The 18,803-nt window shown below is 42.4% G+C and overlaps 1 protein-coding gene across 5 annotated transcripts in view; it reads right to left on the bottom strand.

The window, feature by feature from the left end:
- FRMD4B (FERM domain containing 4B) overlaps nucleotides 1–18,803 on the bottom strand; it is a 285,243-nt gene that overhangs the window by 51,245 nt on the left and 215,195 nt on the right. For all 5 annotated transcript variants that reach the window (XM_032458102.1, XM_032458100.1, XM_006192674.3 and 2 more), the window contains 2 exons: nucleotides 14,257–14,313; nucleotides 13,259–13,281 (listed from right to left, as the gene is read on the bottom strand). In XM_032458102.1, coding sequence (XP_032313993.1) covers nucleotides 13,259–13,281; nucleotides 14,257–14,313 — 80 coding nt within the window. The remainder of the gene's footprint in view (nucleotides 1–13,258; nucleotides 13,282–14,256; nucleotides 14,314–18,803) is intronic.

Below are 18,803 nucleotides of genomic sequence, written 5' to 3'. Positions count from 1 at the left end.
TTTAGTAAAACTGCTCACAGATTGAGGGGACTTCATAACAGATAAAATGGCGGGAGGGGGGTGGTATGGTATATAGCTGGGTGCTAGAGTGCATGCTTAGCATGCACAAGGTCTTGGGTTCAATCCCCAGAACCCCCATTAAAAACAAACAAAAAACTACAACTACAACAACAACAACATAACAACTAAAATGAAATGCCCTCCTCACTTTCCACCCCTCCAGACCGAACCCCTACCAGCCCATTAAGGGAGCTGAGTTCCTCTGGTCCCACCCTGAGTCCACAGATGGAGGAAACAAGGCCCACCGACAGGAAAGACTTACCAAGGGCCCTGAAGTGAGGTGGCACTGGCTCTAGAAGGCCAGAGACCAGCTAGCTGGTTCCCAGGTCTCCAGGTCTGAGCCCAGCAGCAGAAGGGGAAGAGGAGGAAGCGGAGAAGGGAAGTGGGAAGAGAGGGCGGGGAAGGGCCGGAAGAGCCAGGCTGGCTGGGCCAGACCTCAGCCCCTCCCCTCCCAAGTCACAGGCTCTTTCCATTCTTGGAATTTCCTCCCCACCCCATTTAAGCATTTCTTGATCACACCTCAAGCCCAATCAGGTTGTAGCCATTTAAAGAGTGGAAAGTGAGAACTGGAAGGATTATATAAGCCATTCTCCTGGCCTCCCTCCCCCTGAAGCTAGGGATGCCCCCCCACCCCGCCCCGCTGCCACTGCTTCCAGGGGCGGAATACACCCGCCCTTCCTCCTGACAAAATGACCCTCCTTCACTGGGCTTCAGGTATGCGTTTCTAGGCTGTCTCTGGTTCCCAGCTCCCTCAGACCTTTCAGCTCCTTCAGAAGACAATTAAAAAACAAAAAAACAACAACAAAAAAGGAAGCTTTGAAGGAGACCGTCCTGGGCACGTGCCATGTGGCAGACAAGTGCTCAGCACTTCCCTCATACAAAACGCAAGTAAAAGGAGCTCATTTCATCTTCATAGAGAATCTAGATGTAGGCACTATTTCTAATTCACAGATAAGCAAACGGAGGTTTAGAGAGGTCACCTAGCTGCCTGCTGTCCCACCCGGGCTGGTACACAGGCAGCCGGGACTGGGACACAGGCTGCTGCAAAGCTGCCACTAACTTAGATACAAAATCAGCAGACCAGCCCACCGGCTGGCCCTAGACCTGTGAGGTGCAGTAATAAGGTTAGGACTTAGATTTAGTCCCAGGACCCCATGCTTGTAGGACATTTGCAATCTTAGATAAACTAACCTTTGTGAGCCTCAGTTTCCTCATTATAAAGACAGGGAGAGTGGCCTGTTCCATAAGGTTTGTGGGAAGATGCTGTGAAGCGGTGCTGCTATGAAGGTACCTGCCTATGTTCAACAAATGTGTTCTTTCCTTTCTGATCGCAGCCCAGGAAACCAACGATTATACCAAACACTTGATTCCTACCACTCTCAGATCAGGCTTGGGGGGTGAATTATTACCACTGGGAGGACTCCTCGCTAGGTGAGCTAGGTTTAGAGTTGCCAGGTTAAATATTTGGAACACACTTATACTAAGAGTTACTCGTTGTGTATTTGATTTGCTAAACCTGGCAACGCTAAGGGTTGGTCATAAGCCACGTGGACGAGAACTTTGGAAGCAACTTGCCAAGTCCCAAGCTTTCGGATGGTTCAACAGAATCCACAGTAACTGGTGGAAGTTCAGCCTTGAAACTTGCTCTTCCAACATCATGACTAACCCATGGAATTTGTGTCAGACCCGCCTCATCTCAGCAGTCTACCCAAAACTCAAGAAACCTGCCTGTGTTCTGGGAAATACAGCCTCCTCTCAGCCAGAATTCCTCTGCCATTCAATTTTTGTCTGTGGCCTGACTTGTAACAAAGGACAAATTACTCTGTCCATCTGCATGCTTGATAGGGATCAACTGTTACACTGCCCCCCACTTTTTTTTTTTTTTCAGGTCTGAAGAATTTCTAATAATAATGAAAATGTGTTGAGAGATTTGTCTAAACCTTAGCCAGCTAGCTGAGGATTCGGATCGTGTCTACTTTGAGACTTCAATTCTTTGAGAAGAAATACAATCCAGAAGAACGATTTACGCTGAGAATGAGGTTGACATGAAAATCTGTGAATATTTAAAAGAAAAACATTTTACAAATTCAAAGAGACAGAGAGCAGAAAGGTGGCTACCAGGAGCTGGGGGGAAGGGAGAACGGGGAGTCCTTTAATGGGCCTAGAGTTTCAGTTCTGTAAGACGAGCAGGTCTGGAGATGGACTGCACAATAATGTGAATTTATACATATATATATGTATTTTTTTCCTTGAAGAGTGCAAGGGCCATGATTAGCTGGGCCCCCCAGCCCAGCCTCCAACAATGAGAATATATTTAATACTACTGAACTGTACCCTTAAAAATGGTTATAATCATGAATCTTATGAATATTGTACTGTAATTAAAAAAAATTATCTCTCATACAAATCTAGAGTTAGAAAATGGAAATCAATCAAGACGGAGAGTGTTTTCCTGCCAAAGAACATAAAGTCAAAGAAATCTGTTCTCTTCCAGAAAAACTTCCCAGGAGACAAGTGAAAATCACCGATGGTCAACTTGAAGCCCCAAAGCTCTACACACGTGTAACTTAAGGTGCCCTTCCTGATGGCACAAAAACTAGATTAACCACGGGAGCCATCTGAACACAGATGATAAGACTGGGCATATATGTTAGGTTGTCACTCAGTGTTTCTTGACTCAAACCCAAAGGAACTGAAATGTGTAGCAGCAAGGGAATGTGGATGTCACGTCCCCTCCTCCAAAATACCATTTCTTCGCTTGGTAGACGCTGGATGGTGTGCGTTGGAGGAGCTGGCATTCATGTCATGCTATTTCCTATTTATACTGAATAAAACATGCAGATGTCTCAACCAGCCACTATGTGAAAAGCCAAACTGAGTTTTGTTTTGGTACCAAGAAGCAGTGATGGGTGGGACAGTCTCGTTTACTCCAGGAGAGGGAAGCTGAGAATCTAAAGGTGGCAAGAGTCACTTCCTGCACAGGGGTGATCAGTAGCTGTTCAAAGATATATTAAGATGGAACTTGGGGGGTTTTGTGTTTGTTTACAAATACCAAGTATCTAAGCTGTAAAATGCAAAGTATTTTGAAATGCAAAACACTCTAGCTGTGAAATGCAAAGGCCTTGATTCCTAGCCTGATTCTGCCCTTAATTCCTGGATCAAGGCTTTACTTTTCTATAAAGCGGAGATGAAACCCCTTTCCTCACAGGATCATCTTAAAGGCCAAACAAGATAACAAGCTGAAGAGCAGCTCTGTGAACAGCTAAAAACTATCAAAATAAACAAACATACTTTCTTCTATTCAAACACTGGCAAGATCTTTAAAAGTTAAAGAGCAAAATAGCCGAGCAGTTTGGAATATTTAGAATACTTAGGCAATGAACTAAACACGTGACATGGGTTACCAAACATAAACCACACAACCACCCTTTTCCACAGATGGGATCACCACCCCCATTTTACAGATGGAAAAACTGAGACTGAAAGAGGCGATGAGACTTGTGGAAACGCGCACAGCTCTGTAGGGTTGAGCTGGGCTTGGAACCCAGTGAGACTTCAAGGTCTGAGCTATGCCACTATGATAGTGCTGCCAGAGACAAGCTATGAAGAACTGTCTGGCATGTGGGTCCAGGAGTTCCCCAAAGTCTAACTGTATTTGCATTATCAGCCCAGCATAGGTCATGCCGTTAAACATCTTTTGGAGTCTCTTTTGAAGAATGATTAAGTGGAAAGGCAGACTAGAAATTCAGAGGAGGAGGGTTCAAACCCAAGTTCCGCCACATGTGGAACAGATTCATGACTGTGACTGCCAGGCCTCAGTCTCCAAGGCCCAGCAGAACAAGGATCTCAAGAGCGACAATTCAAGGGTAAAGTGATATAAAGTATGCAAGGGTACCGGACACCTAGCAGACACTGAGGAAAGCAGGGTGCATGAGGGTGGAGTGAGAAGAGCATGACCTCTGCCATCAGATGACTTGGGTTCGAATCCCAGCTCCACATTTTAACCAGCTGTGTGATTTGGGCAAGTTACTCAACTTCTCTGGGCCTTAGTATGCTCATGTATAGAATGAGAAAAATAGATTCCCTAGCTCATAGAGTTGACACAAGGGTATTAACTGTGTATTCAGGAGGCTTGTAGAAAAGAGTGTTCCAGGTGCCAGGCACTGTTCTATCCCCTTCACCTGCAATTTCTCTCTTGATTTTCACAACAGCTCTGTGAGGTCAAGGTTTTGTTACTCCCCATGCCTCAGACCTGGGAGATTATGCATAGTGGAGCCAGAAAGGGCTAAGAAGTTCCCAGACATACTCAAGAAAGCTGGTTTGCAGAATTCTGTGTGGTTCCATCTTTCTCAATGGAGTACCTGCTTAGAAGCCTATGAGAGGACCCTTTCTTTCACAACCCATTCAACATCCAGACCTTCTCAATGTCTTACAGTTTCCAATAGTCAGGACCATGCTACACAATTTGCAAGGCCCAGCGAAAAATCAAAGCATGGAGCCCCTTTGTTAAAAAAAAATCATTGTGAACTTCAAGATGGTGACAGAAGAGCATCAAACCAAGCACGGGGCCCTTCCGAGCAGGGGGGCCCTGTGCAACTGCACAGGTCACACACCCGTGACGTCTACCCAGCCAACAGCTTTTTCCCTTGTAGGTTTCCACTGTCTTAATTGCTTCCTTTCTGCCTGCCCAGCCTCAGGCGCCTGTGCCCAGAACTGAATGAGCTTGTTCACAAAGGCACACAGGCCCCTGGGGGCCAGGAGGTTCTGGACGGGGCCTCCCACATGCTGGGGGAATCATGAGCTTGCAGCTCTGGGGTGGTGGAAAGGAATGGCTTTAAGCCTTGGTTTGGGAAGTTTCCATTAGGCAAGGTGGGTAGTGTTCCATGAATCTTACATTCACTTTTTTTTTTCCCCACATTCACTTTGAAAGAGGATGCAGTGCAGAAGATCTCTAAGTCACTGTGCTAAGCACTTCTTTTAAAATACAAAATAGCAATTTAAAAAATTCTGACAAATTATCAGTAAGTGAAAATATACTGACATGCAAAGAAGAATAACTGCAAACTTTCCAATCCCCATCATCTTAAGACAACTGTTAGTCATGACAACAATAGTACCAGCTTAATTTTTCTGCCCCTACCATAAGCCAAGCAGTGGGCAATGCCCTATAATACTGTGTTGCATATCTGAAAGTTGCTAAGAGAGTGTACTTGAAATGTCCTTATCCAAGAAAAAAAATTGTATCTATGTATGGAGATGGAATTTAACTAGACTTGCTGTGGCACTCATTTTGAATATATACAAATATTGAATCATTATGTTGTACATTTGAAACCAGTATAATGTTACCTATCAATCACACCTCAATAAAAATTTTTTTAAAAGAAATGTAATCATTCCTATTTACAGATTAGGAAACTGAGGTTTAGATATGCTCAGTGACGTAGCTGAGAGTGTTCACCAGTGAGAAGTGGGATCTGGAATTAAACTCAGCTTTGCCTAACTGTGGAATCCGCTCTGCAGGAGTGGAGGTCTGTAGGTGTGCAGAAAGAAAATAGAACTTCCAATGATACGCATTTTTATCCGTTCTTTGAACATGTACTCTATCTCATTCCGTTGATGCATTACTCTTGTGAATATTTTATAATGTACATGATGTTAATAGAATTCTACATGTATATAACTGTAGAAATAAATAAATATAAAGTATTCATATATTGAGAATGAATGGGGCTGTATGAACAAAAATATTTAGAGGCCACTGCACTATGTTATAACTTAAGGAGCAGTTTTTATACATGGATCATGTGTTTGAATATATTGGTGTACATGATTTTTTTAAGTAAAAATGGATAATGCATATGCTTTTTTTCTACTTCCTATATTGCAATCATTTTTTCCTGTGTCAATAAATATTCACCTACAACAATATTTTTAATGTAAGTACTGGGCTCCTTAAGCACTAATTTTGAAAGTAAAACCTGATGATTTAGATCAAGGATCCGATAACCATCCTACTGTTCCGATGCCTTCACCCCAACCCCACCCTAATGAATGGTAGAATAATTAAGTATGAATAAATAACTAAGTATCTGAAAGCCAAGGATTTTTCTTAAAAATGCATCTCTCTTTCAAAAAGAATTGAAATCGGGGTCTCAGAGAGATATTTTCCTGTTTGTCTCCATATCAGCATTATTCATAAGAGCCAAAAAGTGGAAGTACTCCAAATGCCCACCCATGGATGAGTGGATTAACAAAAGTGGTATTTACAGATTATGGAATATTAGCCTTAAACTACAGGAAATTCTGACACACGGCAGTGTGGATGAACCTTGAGGACTTTATGCTAAGTGAGAGAAGCCAGTCACAAAAAGACAAATATTGTATGGTTTCACTTATATAAGACACCCAGAATAGGCAAAATTCATAGAGACAAAAAGGAGACTGATGGCTGATTTAGAGGCAGGGGGGCGGAAAGGGGAGGTGTTACTGTTTAATGCACACAGAGTTTCAGTTTTGCAAGATGAAAAATCTTGGAGATTGATGTGGTGATGGTTGCATAACAATGCGAATGTGCTTAATACCACTGAACTGTACACTTCAAAGTGGCTAAGTGGTAAAACAACAACAACAACAACAACAACAAAACGCATCTCACCATCCTAGGCGGGGCCCAGAGGAAGCAAACTCCCAAGTGTTAAGTCTCCACTCTGTACGAGGCCCCCTGCAAGGTGCTCCGTCTCATTCCATTCTCACAACAAACCTCTTAAAGGGGACCTGAGATTCCGATGGCTTGAAACTGGCTTAAGGTCACAGCATTAGCAGATGAGGAGGGCCTGACTTCGCTCAACCTCCTGCCTGCCTGTTCGAATCCAGAGTTTGTGCCTTTCCCCAGTGTCTCCTACAAAGGATGGAGGATGGCCGCAGCTCAGTAATAAAAGGAAGACCGGACACGCAGTCTGCCTCCGTCCCTGGCCTGGTCCGGCTCCCTGCACGCTGTAGGTGCTAGGCATTAAATCTTCAAGAATGAGTAAGGTTGAGAAATGAGAAAAAGGCAAGATATGCCAAGGGCACAGCTGACCGAGGGCTCATTTCCTGCCTTCTCACTCGTAAGCTATCTCCTCAAGTGACTAATATTAGACTCAGAGCCACTCCACCGATAACACCACTTAACATGGTAGAGTCCACTGCCTGCTGTCCTCACTGCCTTCTCCCAAGGACAGCAAGGAACCATGGAGGACCCCTTACACAAGGGTAAGTCAAAATGGTAAATCTGAGATTGTCGAGGAGACCCAGGGACTGTAGGTCCGGTCTTGTCCACCTGAACTGTGATGAATGCATCATCCCTTAGTTATGAACTAAGCTGTTGAAATGAAGGTTCATATGCATAACATAACATCAGGCAGACCTGACATTCTGTGCATAGAGCAGATGAAAAGGCGTCCACTGTACGGGATGGATGATACTTTCCAAATTCAGGGCTCTTCAGAAAAAGCAAGTTCAGAACTTGATGAATGTTTACCCTTTCTAAGATTTACTGGAATGAAAATCACAGGGAGCAAGAATCTGGCAGGGAGTACAAAGAAAACGCTTGCCAGAACTGCTTATCTTTGAAAGGCATTTTAATACTGAGCTTTCAGCAAATAAATAAACCCACGCTTCACAAAGTCAAGTCCATAGAACACCGGTCTGGCAAGAGGCTCCCCCATCAGGGAAAAGTAAGTGTGGGAAACACTGCTATGTGTCTTCTTCTGGGAGATTCTCCATGCACGTGGGCAGTTCGGAAATAAATTGAAAAAAAAACTTGAACCTTGTTTAACTTTTAACCACATACTTCTTACACTTATTTCTCCATGGTTCCCGATTAGTTGTGATCTTGTTTGTTTATTCAACATAACAACGCTTAACATCTGACCAAGCCATGGGGAAATGTTAAACCAGAACATGGCAACAGAAATAAAATCTACGCAAAGCTGCTTAATCGCACACTCAGAACATGGGAATGATATTCCACCAACCTCATGCGTGGAGAAGACATGAATGAGTTCATGTTTGTAAAGCATGTAAAACAGCCTGGCACTTAGAAGTATTGACAAATCATTAAAAATAAATGAACTATGAACGCACTGAACTGATTCACAAAACCACCTGTCTGTATCTTTAAGCCCAGCCTTAAAATAGAGTCATCACACCAGGAGCGAGAAAAGTCCCTTCTCATCAGGCTTTTCACAAAAGCGTTTTGCTGATTCATTAAAGGCCCCAGCCTGAAATTAGACAGAAACATTAAACTCCTGTCGAGTCAGCCTTCTTTGTTCTGCCAGCAAGGAAGATGATGATTCTTACAAGCTTGTGTCAGAATATGAAAAAAGGGGACTCCTGACAGCGGTCAAGAGCACTAGGCATTGGGTCCTAAGTCTGCCACCGTCCAAGCCATGTGACCGCGACAGTAAACGGCTTACTCTCTCCAAAGCTCAGTTTCTCTCTCTGTAAAATGGGGATATTCATAGTGCCTACTGTCACAGGATCGGAGGAAAGGGTAAACATATTAAGCATAACAACACCACGTAATAAGAGAAAAAGAAGCTGAGCTCCAGAGAGATTAGTTACCCTCAGTTATACAGGAAGTGCCTGGGCCTGGATTTGAACCCAAGCAGTTTAATTCCAAAGCTTTTATCTTCACTATGGCCTCCCCCTTGATGTGAGTGAGGACAGTCTCAGCCCAGCACCTAGCCCAGGGGAGCTGCTATTTTTATTATTGTAACTGATTTAAGGGGATGATCTTGTAGAGCTTTAAGTGCTCTAGAGGTGTAAGAAGTCGTGGAAGAGGTTCTTTAAAGCCTTTGGGTTTTTTTTTCCCCCTCCCTTCATTAACTGCTCTCAAGGCATCCAGAGAAGTTCCTTTCCCATGGGAAACAGCTGCCTTTTGTAGCGCAGCTGTAAATTGTGAAGTATTCCCTCCCATTTGAAGCTGGGTGATAATCTACTCTCATTCTGACCCAGCCCTGAATTGTAAATTTTAGTCACTCACTTTTCCTTAGAAGCCAAAGTGCCCTAGTCACATAGTTCTTGGTAACTTCCACCTTTCAGGATCTTCAAAAAAACAAAAACAAGAAAGAAAAGAAAAGAAAATGCTTTGCTTTTACAAACTCATTTGTGACTGGCTCAGTGATAAGAACCTTGCACCCCCCTTGCCGTGTCAGCTTTCAGGAATTCTCTGTTTGTCTGCGTTGTGTTACCCGAGTGGTTTGTTATCTTTGCAGCTTAAGGGCTGACTTGGACATTCAGACTGTCAACTATTTAAAGAAAATGGAACTCCCCACGCCACTATTTTAATTAACTTTCAGAGAGCAAGGTTTCCTACTGGTTATGATAAGGTTAACTTAAAATACTCTTAAGGAAACGAGGCAGGAAGCACAATAAGAAGGGGAGGATAGCTGTTTTTAAAGGCATTCTAGGAAGAAGAGTTTGAGCAAAGCCATGAAGGCAAAGTAGTACAGGGTATGTGGAGAAAAGAGAAGAGAAGCAGGAACAGATATTAAGGAGTATGAACAGTAGAGTATGGGAGGTTAAAATGTATGAAACAGATTAAGTGGGGCCTTGAATGCCAGCTTAGGGTCTTGGAAGATGAGAAATTGTAAGAGATGTGTGGAAGTCAACACCAATGACCACATTTATGTCCTAGGAAGATAACAAGGGGTTACGTGCAGGTGGTGGTGAATGATGGAATCAGAACAGATCTGAGGACTCACCGGCTATGTGATACCATCTCTTTGGGCCTAAATTTTCCATCTATTAATTTGCTAAGTGGCGATGATAACCACTGTGGTGGGAATTAAATGAAATCAGGCACAGACCAAAGTAATGCTGTAGAAAGCAGTCAAACAAACAATACATACAGACGTATTTTAGAGGCTGAGCAGAGAAGCATAAGGGCTGAGAAAGTCAGGGTTCTGATAACGAGAAGGAAAGAAGGGAGCTGTCTGACAGATGGAGAAAAGGGATGGGAGGGAAGAGGGAAAATCCTGCGAGATGATTTAAGAGAGACTGTGGTTATTCAAGGGGAGACAGAGGAGGAGGAGTTAGTCAGGGGGCTGGGATGCTGCTGGGTTCAGCTTTGGAAATTTGAAATTTGAGAAAGAAGGAGACATTCACAAGGAGTGGGAGGACCAGAGCAGCTTTAAGAATTAGGTGTTTCAATCACTGTTTTAATTAAAAAAGCCACATTGCCCTAGTCTAGGAGGGTAGCATCTGGGAATCTTTTTTTGGTCCACGTTTAAACCTCAGGGAGTAAACTCAGTGAAGTTCTAAAAGCCAAGAGCAGCAACCACCATGCAGACCAACAGAAAAGTGGAATTCAGAACTGCCACCGTGGGAGCCCTTGACAGAAAGCCAGATTCTCTGGAAAGGCAAGCCCTGGTGCCTAGACTGGCACTGACCCATTTTAGGCCTTCAGTAAATGTTATTGGATGAAGCTGTAAACTTTGTATAATTTTCATTTAGTGGTATCAAGAATGCATAAATTCCATTCCAGCACTTTGGACTTTACCTCCTTTGAGGAATCTCCCTTTGCTTGTTCTCCAGCTGAGACATATCACTTAAGAAAATAATCACAGATAACCCCAGCCCCAGCTACACAAAGATGGTCATCACAGCATTGTTTATATTGGCCAAGGGAAACAATTCATTTTTAAGACAAAAGGGGAGAGGCAGATCATGTCCATCAATTTCATGGAATATGAAAGTGGCAACTACAGGAACTGTTCTAGGCACTTTGTAAACATTAATTCATTTAGTCCCCGTAACAGTTCTATGGGGGTGTATACTAGTAATATACATCCCATTTTACAGATGAGGAAACTGAGGCTTGGTGAGTTTAAATAACATGTTCAAGGTCACACAGGTAATAAGCTGCAGGCCTGGGGTTTGAGCGAGGCTGTCTGAGTGAGCGTCTTTGCCCCAAACACTAGGCAACATTGCCACGTTGTATTTTGCTTGATTTTCTTAAATTAGTTTCATAACAAAACTTTGGAGAAAAAAATATATCCTTTCCATCCAGGGGAGGAGGTAGATCAGAGAGGGAACGAGCGGTGGCAATGAACCAAAATTCTGCTTCGTATCCAATGACAAAAGTTCGCATTTCCTGTTCTTTCTTTCGCCCTCATCAGCAATAACTAAGGCTCATAAAACAAACTGTCATCTACAAAGTCCTTGAACATCACTCATAGCCTCAAAACTACCCTGCCAAGTCACATTTTCATTAGTCCCAATTTACAGATGAGGAAAGCAAGGCTGAGAAAAGACAGATGGCTCATTCATCGTCACACTGCTAGTATCTTGATTCCCAGTCGCAAGTTCTTTCTACTGCTCAGCGTGGTTTAGACAGTTTCAAAATAGACAGTTTTCTAATAATCACTGAGGAAACCGCCAGGAGCAAACTGAAGTTAAGGACTGGTTGGGGCTTGGCCAGACTAACTCATCAACCTTGAAAGCTTAGGGCTAACAGGTCTGGATTACCCAAGGACTGTCCCTTTTAAGCCTTCTTCTGCCACAGGCAAGCGTTCCTCCCTGAGGAAAGTTTATAGAATTAACTTTTCTTGCGTCTTCTTTCCCCTGACATGTTATTACAGCTTCTTCAGACTCACCCAAGTCCCAAAAGTCTCTTTGGAGGTTGCCAAGAGACGGGACAGGATGATGACAAGGATAAGGGTACTAATGACACTGTAACAGTGAATAATAACAGCCAACATGCATAGAGAGCTTGCTACACACCAGACACTACTCTGAGCAATGTTTCTACACAATTACTCTGACAACAGACCTAGGCAGTAGGTGCCATTTTCCTGATGAGGAAATGATGCTCCAAGAGTGTCTGTCCATCACATGCTTGACCAGGAGGAAGTCGGGGAGGAGGTGGGGGAGGAAGGTTTAGCAGTCCACAGACGGCAGAGTGTGAGCTTCGGTCCTGAAGTCCTTCCTCATAAATCAACTTCAGACTCACCCCCTGCGCGAGGACCGCATTCCTCACATATCTGATCTGAGGAAATACGGCTCCTCCAGGAAAGACAACAGTGGAGAACACAGCCGTTCTTGATGTTAATGAGCTAGACTCATTTATCCTCTTTTTTATGCCCTGATAGTTCCTTTTTAATTAAAAAGTTTGGTGTTCACTGGTTTTTCTGACTCCTTCAAAGCCTACTTCCTAACCTAAGAAATTAAAAAAAATAATATAGCACCATACAGAGCTAACAGGAGAATGTGGTGGGTGGATCATGATGTGTTAAGTGGACGCCTCCGTCATTCTACCAAACTGTGTGCAGGCGTGGAAAGTGGCTAGAGTTTCTGAAGCAAAGCGTGCATGACTCGGTGACTGAAAGTTTTCAAGCTAGTAAAGTATTGTTTGGTTATCAGTCCATTAAGGAGCACATTATGCAAAGACTGCACGGTGGGGGGGGGGGCGGTGAGGAGCGATGTGTACTAGCTGATCTGTAAATAATCTACAGGTAAAGTTTACCCGGAGTGGAACATTAACACAGAGGAGGCGAGGCTTTCAATGGGTCCTTGGCCCGTGAGCTGTTTCTAATTGGAGGTCTTGCCTCCACCCTTAACCCTTTCTACTATTCCAACTGCAACTATTGCATGAAAAGAACAGAATGGAGCAGATAGAGGGTGAATTCAAATATAAACATTCTCTGATGATTTGGCCAGTTAGGCAGTTAGATGTCTAGGTGGCAACAATACAACTGCTAGGTCAAGTGTATGAAGGGTGAGGCCCCTTCAGGGCAGCTGCAAAAAGAAAGCCCCTATTAATCCCTTAACGAAGCAGCTGATGGATTTAATCTTTTTGTGATTGTGGTATAACTCTGCAAACACAGGATTATTATAAGTGCAAAAAAAATCAGCACAGGCTACTAAAGCTTTTTATAGATTTCTTCATCTTGCTAACAGATGACAGAAAATAGAACTTTGGGGGGCTTCTCAGTACGATTTGCTGTCACTCTGGCTTGGAAAATCCTAAGAAAGCTTCATTCCCGGATTCATTCACAAAAAGAATAGGTCTCTATTTGAAGAGGAAAGAGACCTCAGTCTCTTGCTTTGGGATCTAGTTTCTTTTGATTCTGCATCCATTGTTATTTAAAATAGCATTAAGAGATTCAGCTAGGGTTATTTTGCACAGTAATATCAGAAAAGGAACCATTACCTGGTGTAATCCCCTTTGGCTTCCTGAAATAAAGAACAAAGACAGATGATCAATTTGCAGTAAAGTTAATGAAGGTAAAGGAATTTTACTCTTGATCATTTCCTCCTCTTAAAATGCCTGCGTTTTGTTTTGAAATTTTTTTTCACACGGAACACTTTCCCTAAGATCATGGAGAAGAATGTGGCATTTAAGAAATCGCTAGTACCCATGAACTATTTCTTGTTTTTAACAGAAGAGACAAATCTGGGGTGGGGGGAGGAAGCATGTTTGATGATTTCTCCTTTTATGTTTGGAAGATCCCATGATAACGTCTTGTCCATCAGATCAGCACAGTTTTTAGTCTGGACACAGACTGTTTAAACCATGACACAGGTAATCAGCACATGCCATTTTTTTTTTTTAAACCAGCATGGCACACGCTGGTTTTTCAGCTACTTGTGCCTTTAAGAATTAAAGGGCTCTTTAACTCAACCTCAAGAAAACTATACAAAAGTTACTAAACTTAAATGCAAATTACAGCTGTTGTAACAACTGCCGCTTCCCAAATGCAAGCATCCCGGAGCTTTTGGCCAGGAGTACAGTCTGAACTCTTCTCCGTTGGAGAAGCCTCAATTTCATTTTCCTCTGAGACATACAATATCACACTCCCGTTCATGCAAACTAGACTAAAACAGAAAAGAGTGGCTCACATTTTACACTGACAAACGACCAGGCAGCTTTAAAAAGCCATGATATGGTATATTTATTTTCTTTCTGGCTTACTTCACTTAGTCTGACAATCTCCAGGTCCACCCATGTCGCTGCAACTGGCATTATTTTATTCTTGTTTATGGCTGAGTAGGAAACTAACATAGCATTCTACACCGACTATACTTCAATTAAAAAAAAAAAAAAAAGCCGTCAGCCACTGGCCCGTGCAAAAGTTTTAAGAGTTGCAGGCAGTTCATCACAACCAACAAACAAAGGGAGAGGGTAAGAGGCAGCGGGTCAAGTCTTACCTGCAGAACAAGCGCTGCTAACCTGAAGACAGTTTCGCTGTCTACTTCGATTTGCCCCTGTCGGTGGAAATAGAAAGCATCACTGAACACAGGCTGCCCTAGGTCGTAGCAAACGGCTGTGGAGTTGGGGAAGCTGTCACGGCTTGGCACCTCCACTTTACGAGCAAATGCAGATCATACCATTGCAGAGGAAAGGGAGGGGGGCGTGGAGAGACACAGCCAGGGTTAAGGGAAAGCCACAGCGTGTGTGTGTGTGTGTGTGTGTGTGTGTGTGTGTGTGTGTGCGCGCACGTGTGTGCTTTAATTAGCTGTGGGAATTTGTTTCGAAAGCAGTATTCTGGAAGGGGCACTGATGACTTTGAAATTGAAAATTCAGACAGCTTCTAAGGGAATGATTTTTATCTCTACAAGTTCATTTTTAAGCTTTGATTTTCTTAGATTAGTTTGTTCAGTGTTTTCCTTTGAATTATTATTTGAACATTTTTTTCTCTGTGTCATAGCACAGTGATTTTGGTACACACACAATTCAAATATTATAAAAAATGTAAACCTGCTTTTGCCTCAATGACACATTATTGAATGAATATTTGTACTGTTACAGAGAAAATGTAAAGCCTTAAGAATCAGTTACAGCAAATGCTTAAGAGACCAAAATTCTGTTGCTTTATTTTGAAGTTTGATGAACTTTAACTTATCATTTTTCGGTTATTTTATTTTTTATCCTTTAACATCCCAAAGAAAAGTAGGAGTTTTAGGTTGTGACTAATAACAAAACTTCTTCAGTTGCCTAGTAGAGATAAGTGTGTGGGAGTACTGCCTCTTTAAGGACACTCACGTGCACCTTCATTTATTTTGTTAAATGTGATGATATGTGTAAATACTATTACTGCCTTATGTGACAAATAACAACATTGAGTGTATAGCTGGGTCTTTATTAAAAAGAATTTTTTTTTTTGGTGAGATGCTCATTTGTAAGCATTAAAACATGTTAAAACAATTGCATCTAACCCCCGCCTTGGGTAAATCTTGCATAATTAGTAGTTGAAAGCATACGGTGCTTAAGAACATGGAACTCATAGGTCTGGAAACGACTCTGCACTGGTTTTTTTCTTCTTTCTACCTGTTGCATCTGGGCTGGAGAGTTTTCAAGTTATACCAAGTGCATCAGTGGTGAATAATTAAATAGTTTTGAAGTAAACACACACTTAGGCTTATAGAAGGAGTTAGCTCAGCGAGAATTTCTGGAAGGTTTGTGGATGTCTCTCTAGTTTCCAAGTGATTTGATTGGGCTTCTCAAACAAACAAACAAACAAACAAACAAAAAAACCCCTTAAAACAATAATTCTTTTAGAAGCCATAAAATAAAATAAACTCCAAACCTGGGACATTATAGTATCAGCAGTGATAATTATCTGTGTTTCCCTTCTATTACAAAATGAAAACAAATTAATTTCATCCTCTAATACCTAAGTCTCCCTTCTGAAACCTGAGGCAGTGGATCTGCTTCAAAGTTTTTTGCTTCAAAAGCTGACAGGCCGAGAGCCTTGGAATTCAAAGCTCGCCTATAATCTCTAGAAACAGATTACAAAATCAAAGAGAAGCCAGGTTGATTGCAGAAATCAATTGCCCTCTGTCTTTCAGGCAAGAGACAGCAGTTTCCTAATCTGGTGAAAGATGATGAAGAAGTTAATCCAACAGGTGAGGTTGGTGATGATCAAGATTAAATTTTAGCAAGGTTAAACTCCTTACCTTCAAAGCAAAGAGAAAAACCCCAAAAACAGAAAACCCCAAAACTCACACAGTGGGAGGGGGCTCAGAGATGGAACTCAAAAACATCTTTGAGCTTTGAAATGAGACCTGAATTCAAAGTTACAGTCAAATTTGTCTTAAAATCGGGGAGAAGAGAAAAAGAGGGTTAGTTCAAATATTAAAGAGAAACTCCAGATGAATAAAATATGTTGAAAATGATTGCCAACTTGCCTGACACCCCGTGACCCCTTTGCCTCCTCAGAACCTTAGCTGAGCCATTCAAACAATATTTTAGATACCAACTTTTCAATTTCGTCAATGGAAGTTCAGCAGATAACAAGACCTCGAACAGATACTCTTAAGGAAGCTGCCAGATAATTCTCTACCTTAGAAGGGTTATTAAATATTAAATATGCTGAAGTGAGGAGCCAAAGCCTGAAAAGGTACCCAGCTCGGGCAGCTCCAGAGGAATGGCAAGGCAGATATGAAACTCACTTGTGGACTTTTTCACCTACACAAGTGGCCCCAACACAGTTCTGATGGAAGAAGGTGATGATGGGGTGGAGGGGAAGGGCCTTTGAAAATCTCGTTCCAGGAAGAGAGTGAAATGCACGTTGGCAGAGCCCCACATTCCTTGATACATCTCAGCCCCCACCTCACCTTTCAGTTAACCACTGTTCTGGAAACCCAAGGCAACATATTTTAAGTTTTAACACTGATTGTTCAGGTTACTTAACTTGGGTGTGTGGAGTTCACCGAACAATGGATCAACCAAGAAAAATACTATTTTGCCTGGTTCTCAGTGATTTCAGTAGGGTAAAATTTAATTAAGACTTGTACAGGACTCCAGAATTTCATGCCTGAAGGGTAAAAGTCCTTTAGAAACGGCGGTCTGCTCAAGGATAGAACATTTCTTTGACTTACAACCATGGCAACAGAGGTAACCTTATAGGTACCAGGCAAACTAACACTCGAGAAAGGGATCACCTCAAAGGCAGAGGCAACAGGATCCTTCAGTGGGTTTCCATAACTGTCAAGGATAAACAGAGAAGTGGAGAAGTGAGTCAGATGATGTGGCCAGATGCACAGAGGTAACATGAAACAATGTCAGGTTCTGGCGCTACACCCTCCCAGCTAACGGAAAGTGGATTATGGGTTCAATCCCAGGACAGTGGGTTCAGGCTCCACACAGGACATCTTATTTCTGTCCCTGGCTGTTGGTCCAGTTGACCAAAACGTCATGCTAATGAGGTAAACTCTAGGTTTTGATTCCCAAGTAGGAGAACAGAGTAAAAGTTTTAGAACTTGAAAGGGCACTTAGTGAAACCATGACTCCTATGATTGTACAGATGATGGCACTGAGGATCGGGAACACGAAGCACACTACCCAGTCCCACAGCAGAGGCTGACTCTGGACCCTTCTCACTCACCACGCACCACTTAACTCGCTAGGACTCCAGTGCAAATCTCACCATGAATCTTCCAAAGGTGTGCTTTTGGTAAAAACTGCGATCAAGTTAAGACCAGGAAAGTGACTCCAAATGCCACCTCCACTGTTGGTGGAACAGTATGTCCCCATCAAACATACACACTCCAGTAAAACGGGAAAACCATTTTCTGAAGACCCATTCTGCATTTTCTGTATCGAGATGGTACTCCATGGAAATTATTCCGCACTATAGCAATGGAAATTAATAGCTCAGTCACAAATACTTAGTATTGAGAACCACTTGACAAAATGTTGAGAAACCTCAGTGTGTTTCTAAGTCTATTACCAAACATCCACTTTAGGGTTAAGTCTACCAAAAATAATAATAATAATAACTTGTAAAACATCAACAAATAAATGTAGAAGATATGAAAGAGAAAAAAATCACCATCTGCAACAATCATAGTACTAATTGATTTAGGTAATCATCTTCAATAAATAAAAACTGCTGGAAGATAGGTGAGAAACAAGACCAAATATTTACATAATCACAGAGGCTATCTCCAGAGGGGACAATTAATTACAACGGGGAAAACGGTAACTCTTCAACAGTGAAACCTGACAGATAACCATTTTAACGAAGGAATGAGGTACCACCAGTGACGGGGAAGAGCACCGTCATGTGTCTCCGGATGATATATATTGAGAAGGATACAACCTCACCTGTACACAGCGCTGTGCTGGTAAATGTAAATGTTTCACCACCAGAAGCGGGGGAGGGGGTACGAGCCCCGGTTTGCAGCATTTGCTGATTTCCGTGGTATGAATATTCCCACCATGGCTGACTTCAAGCTACGAATATGACATCCCAGAACAAGGAGTCGGGAAGAGATGTGAGAATTGGCTCTCACAGCTGGTACTAACCAGCTCCAGCACACCGCTGGGCAGTATTCCTGTAAAATTACATCACTCGATCTAATCATGAGGAAGCTTCAGACAAACATCTGGCCCATCCTCCTCGCAAATGTCAATGTGGTGAATGCCAAAGGAAGGCTGAGGAACTGTTTGAAAGCCAAGGAGACTAAAGAATCATAACAACTAAATGCAGTGTGTTATCCTGGCTCAAGAAATAAAGTTGTTATAAAGGCGTCATTAGTACAATTGAATTGCATGGCAGGCAATGGGATAGATTCAATGTTAAATGTTCTGAATGTGATCATTGTTAACATGGTTACATAAGAGATGTCCTTGATCCCAAGAAATATACCATGAAATATTTAGGAGTAAACAGTGTAACTTATTCTCAAATGGTTCAGAAAAAAATTTCAAGGGAGGGGGGAAGAGAGAGAGAGAAAAAGCACCAGGAGTA

This window comes from Camelus ferus, chromosome 17 (assembly GCF_009834535.1).
Source record: "Camelus ferus isolate YT-003-E chromosome 17, BCGSAC_Cfer_1.0, whole genome shotgun sequence".
NCBI classification, from domain to species: domain Eukaryota; kingdom Metazoa; phylum Chordata; class Mammalia; order Artiodactyla; family Camelidae; genus Camelus; species Camelus ferus.
This window is presented reverse-complemented; position numbering and strand designations above follow the sequence as displayed.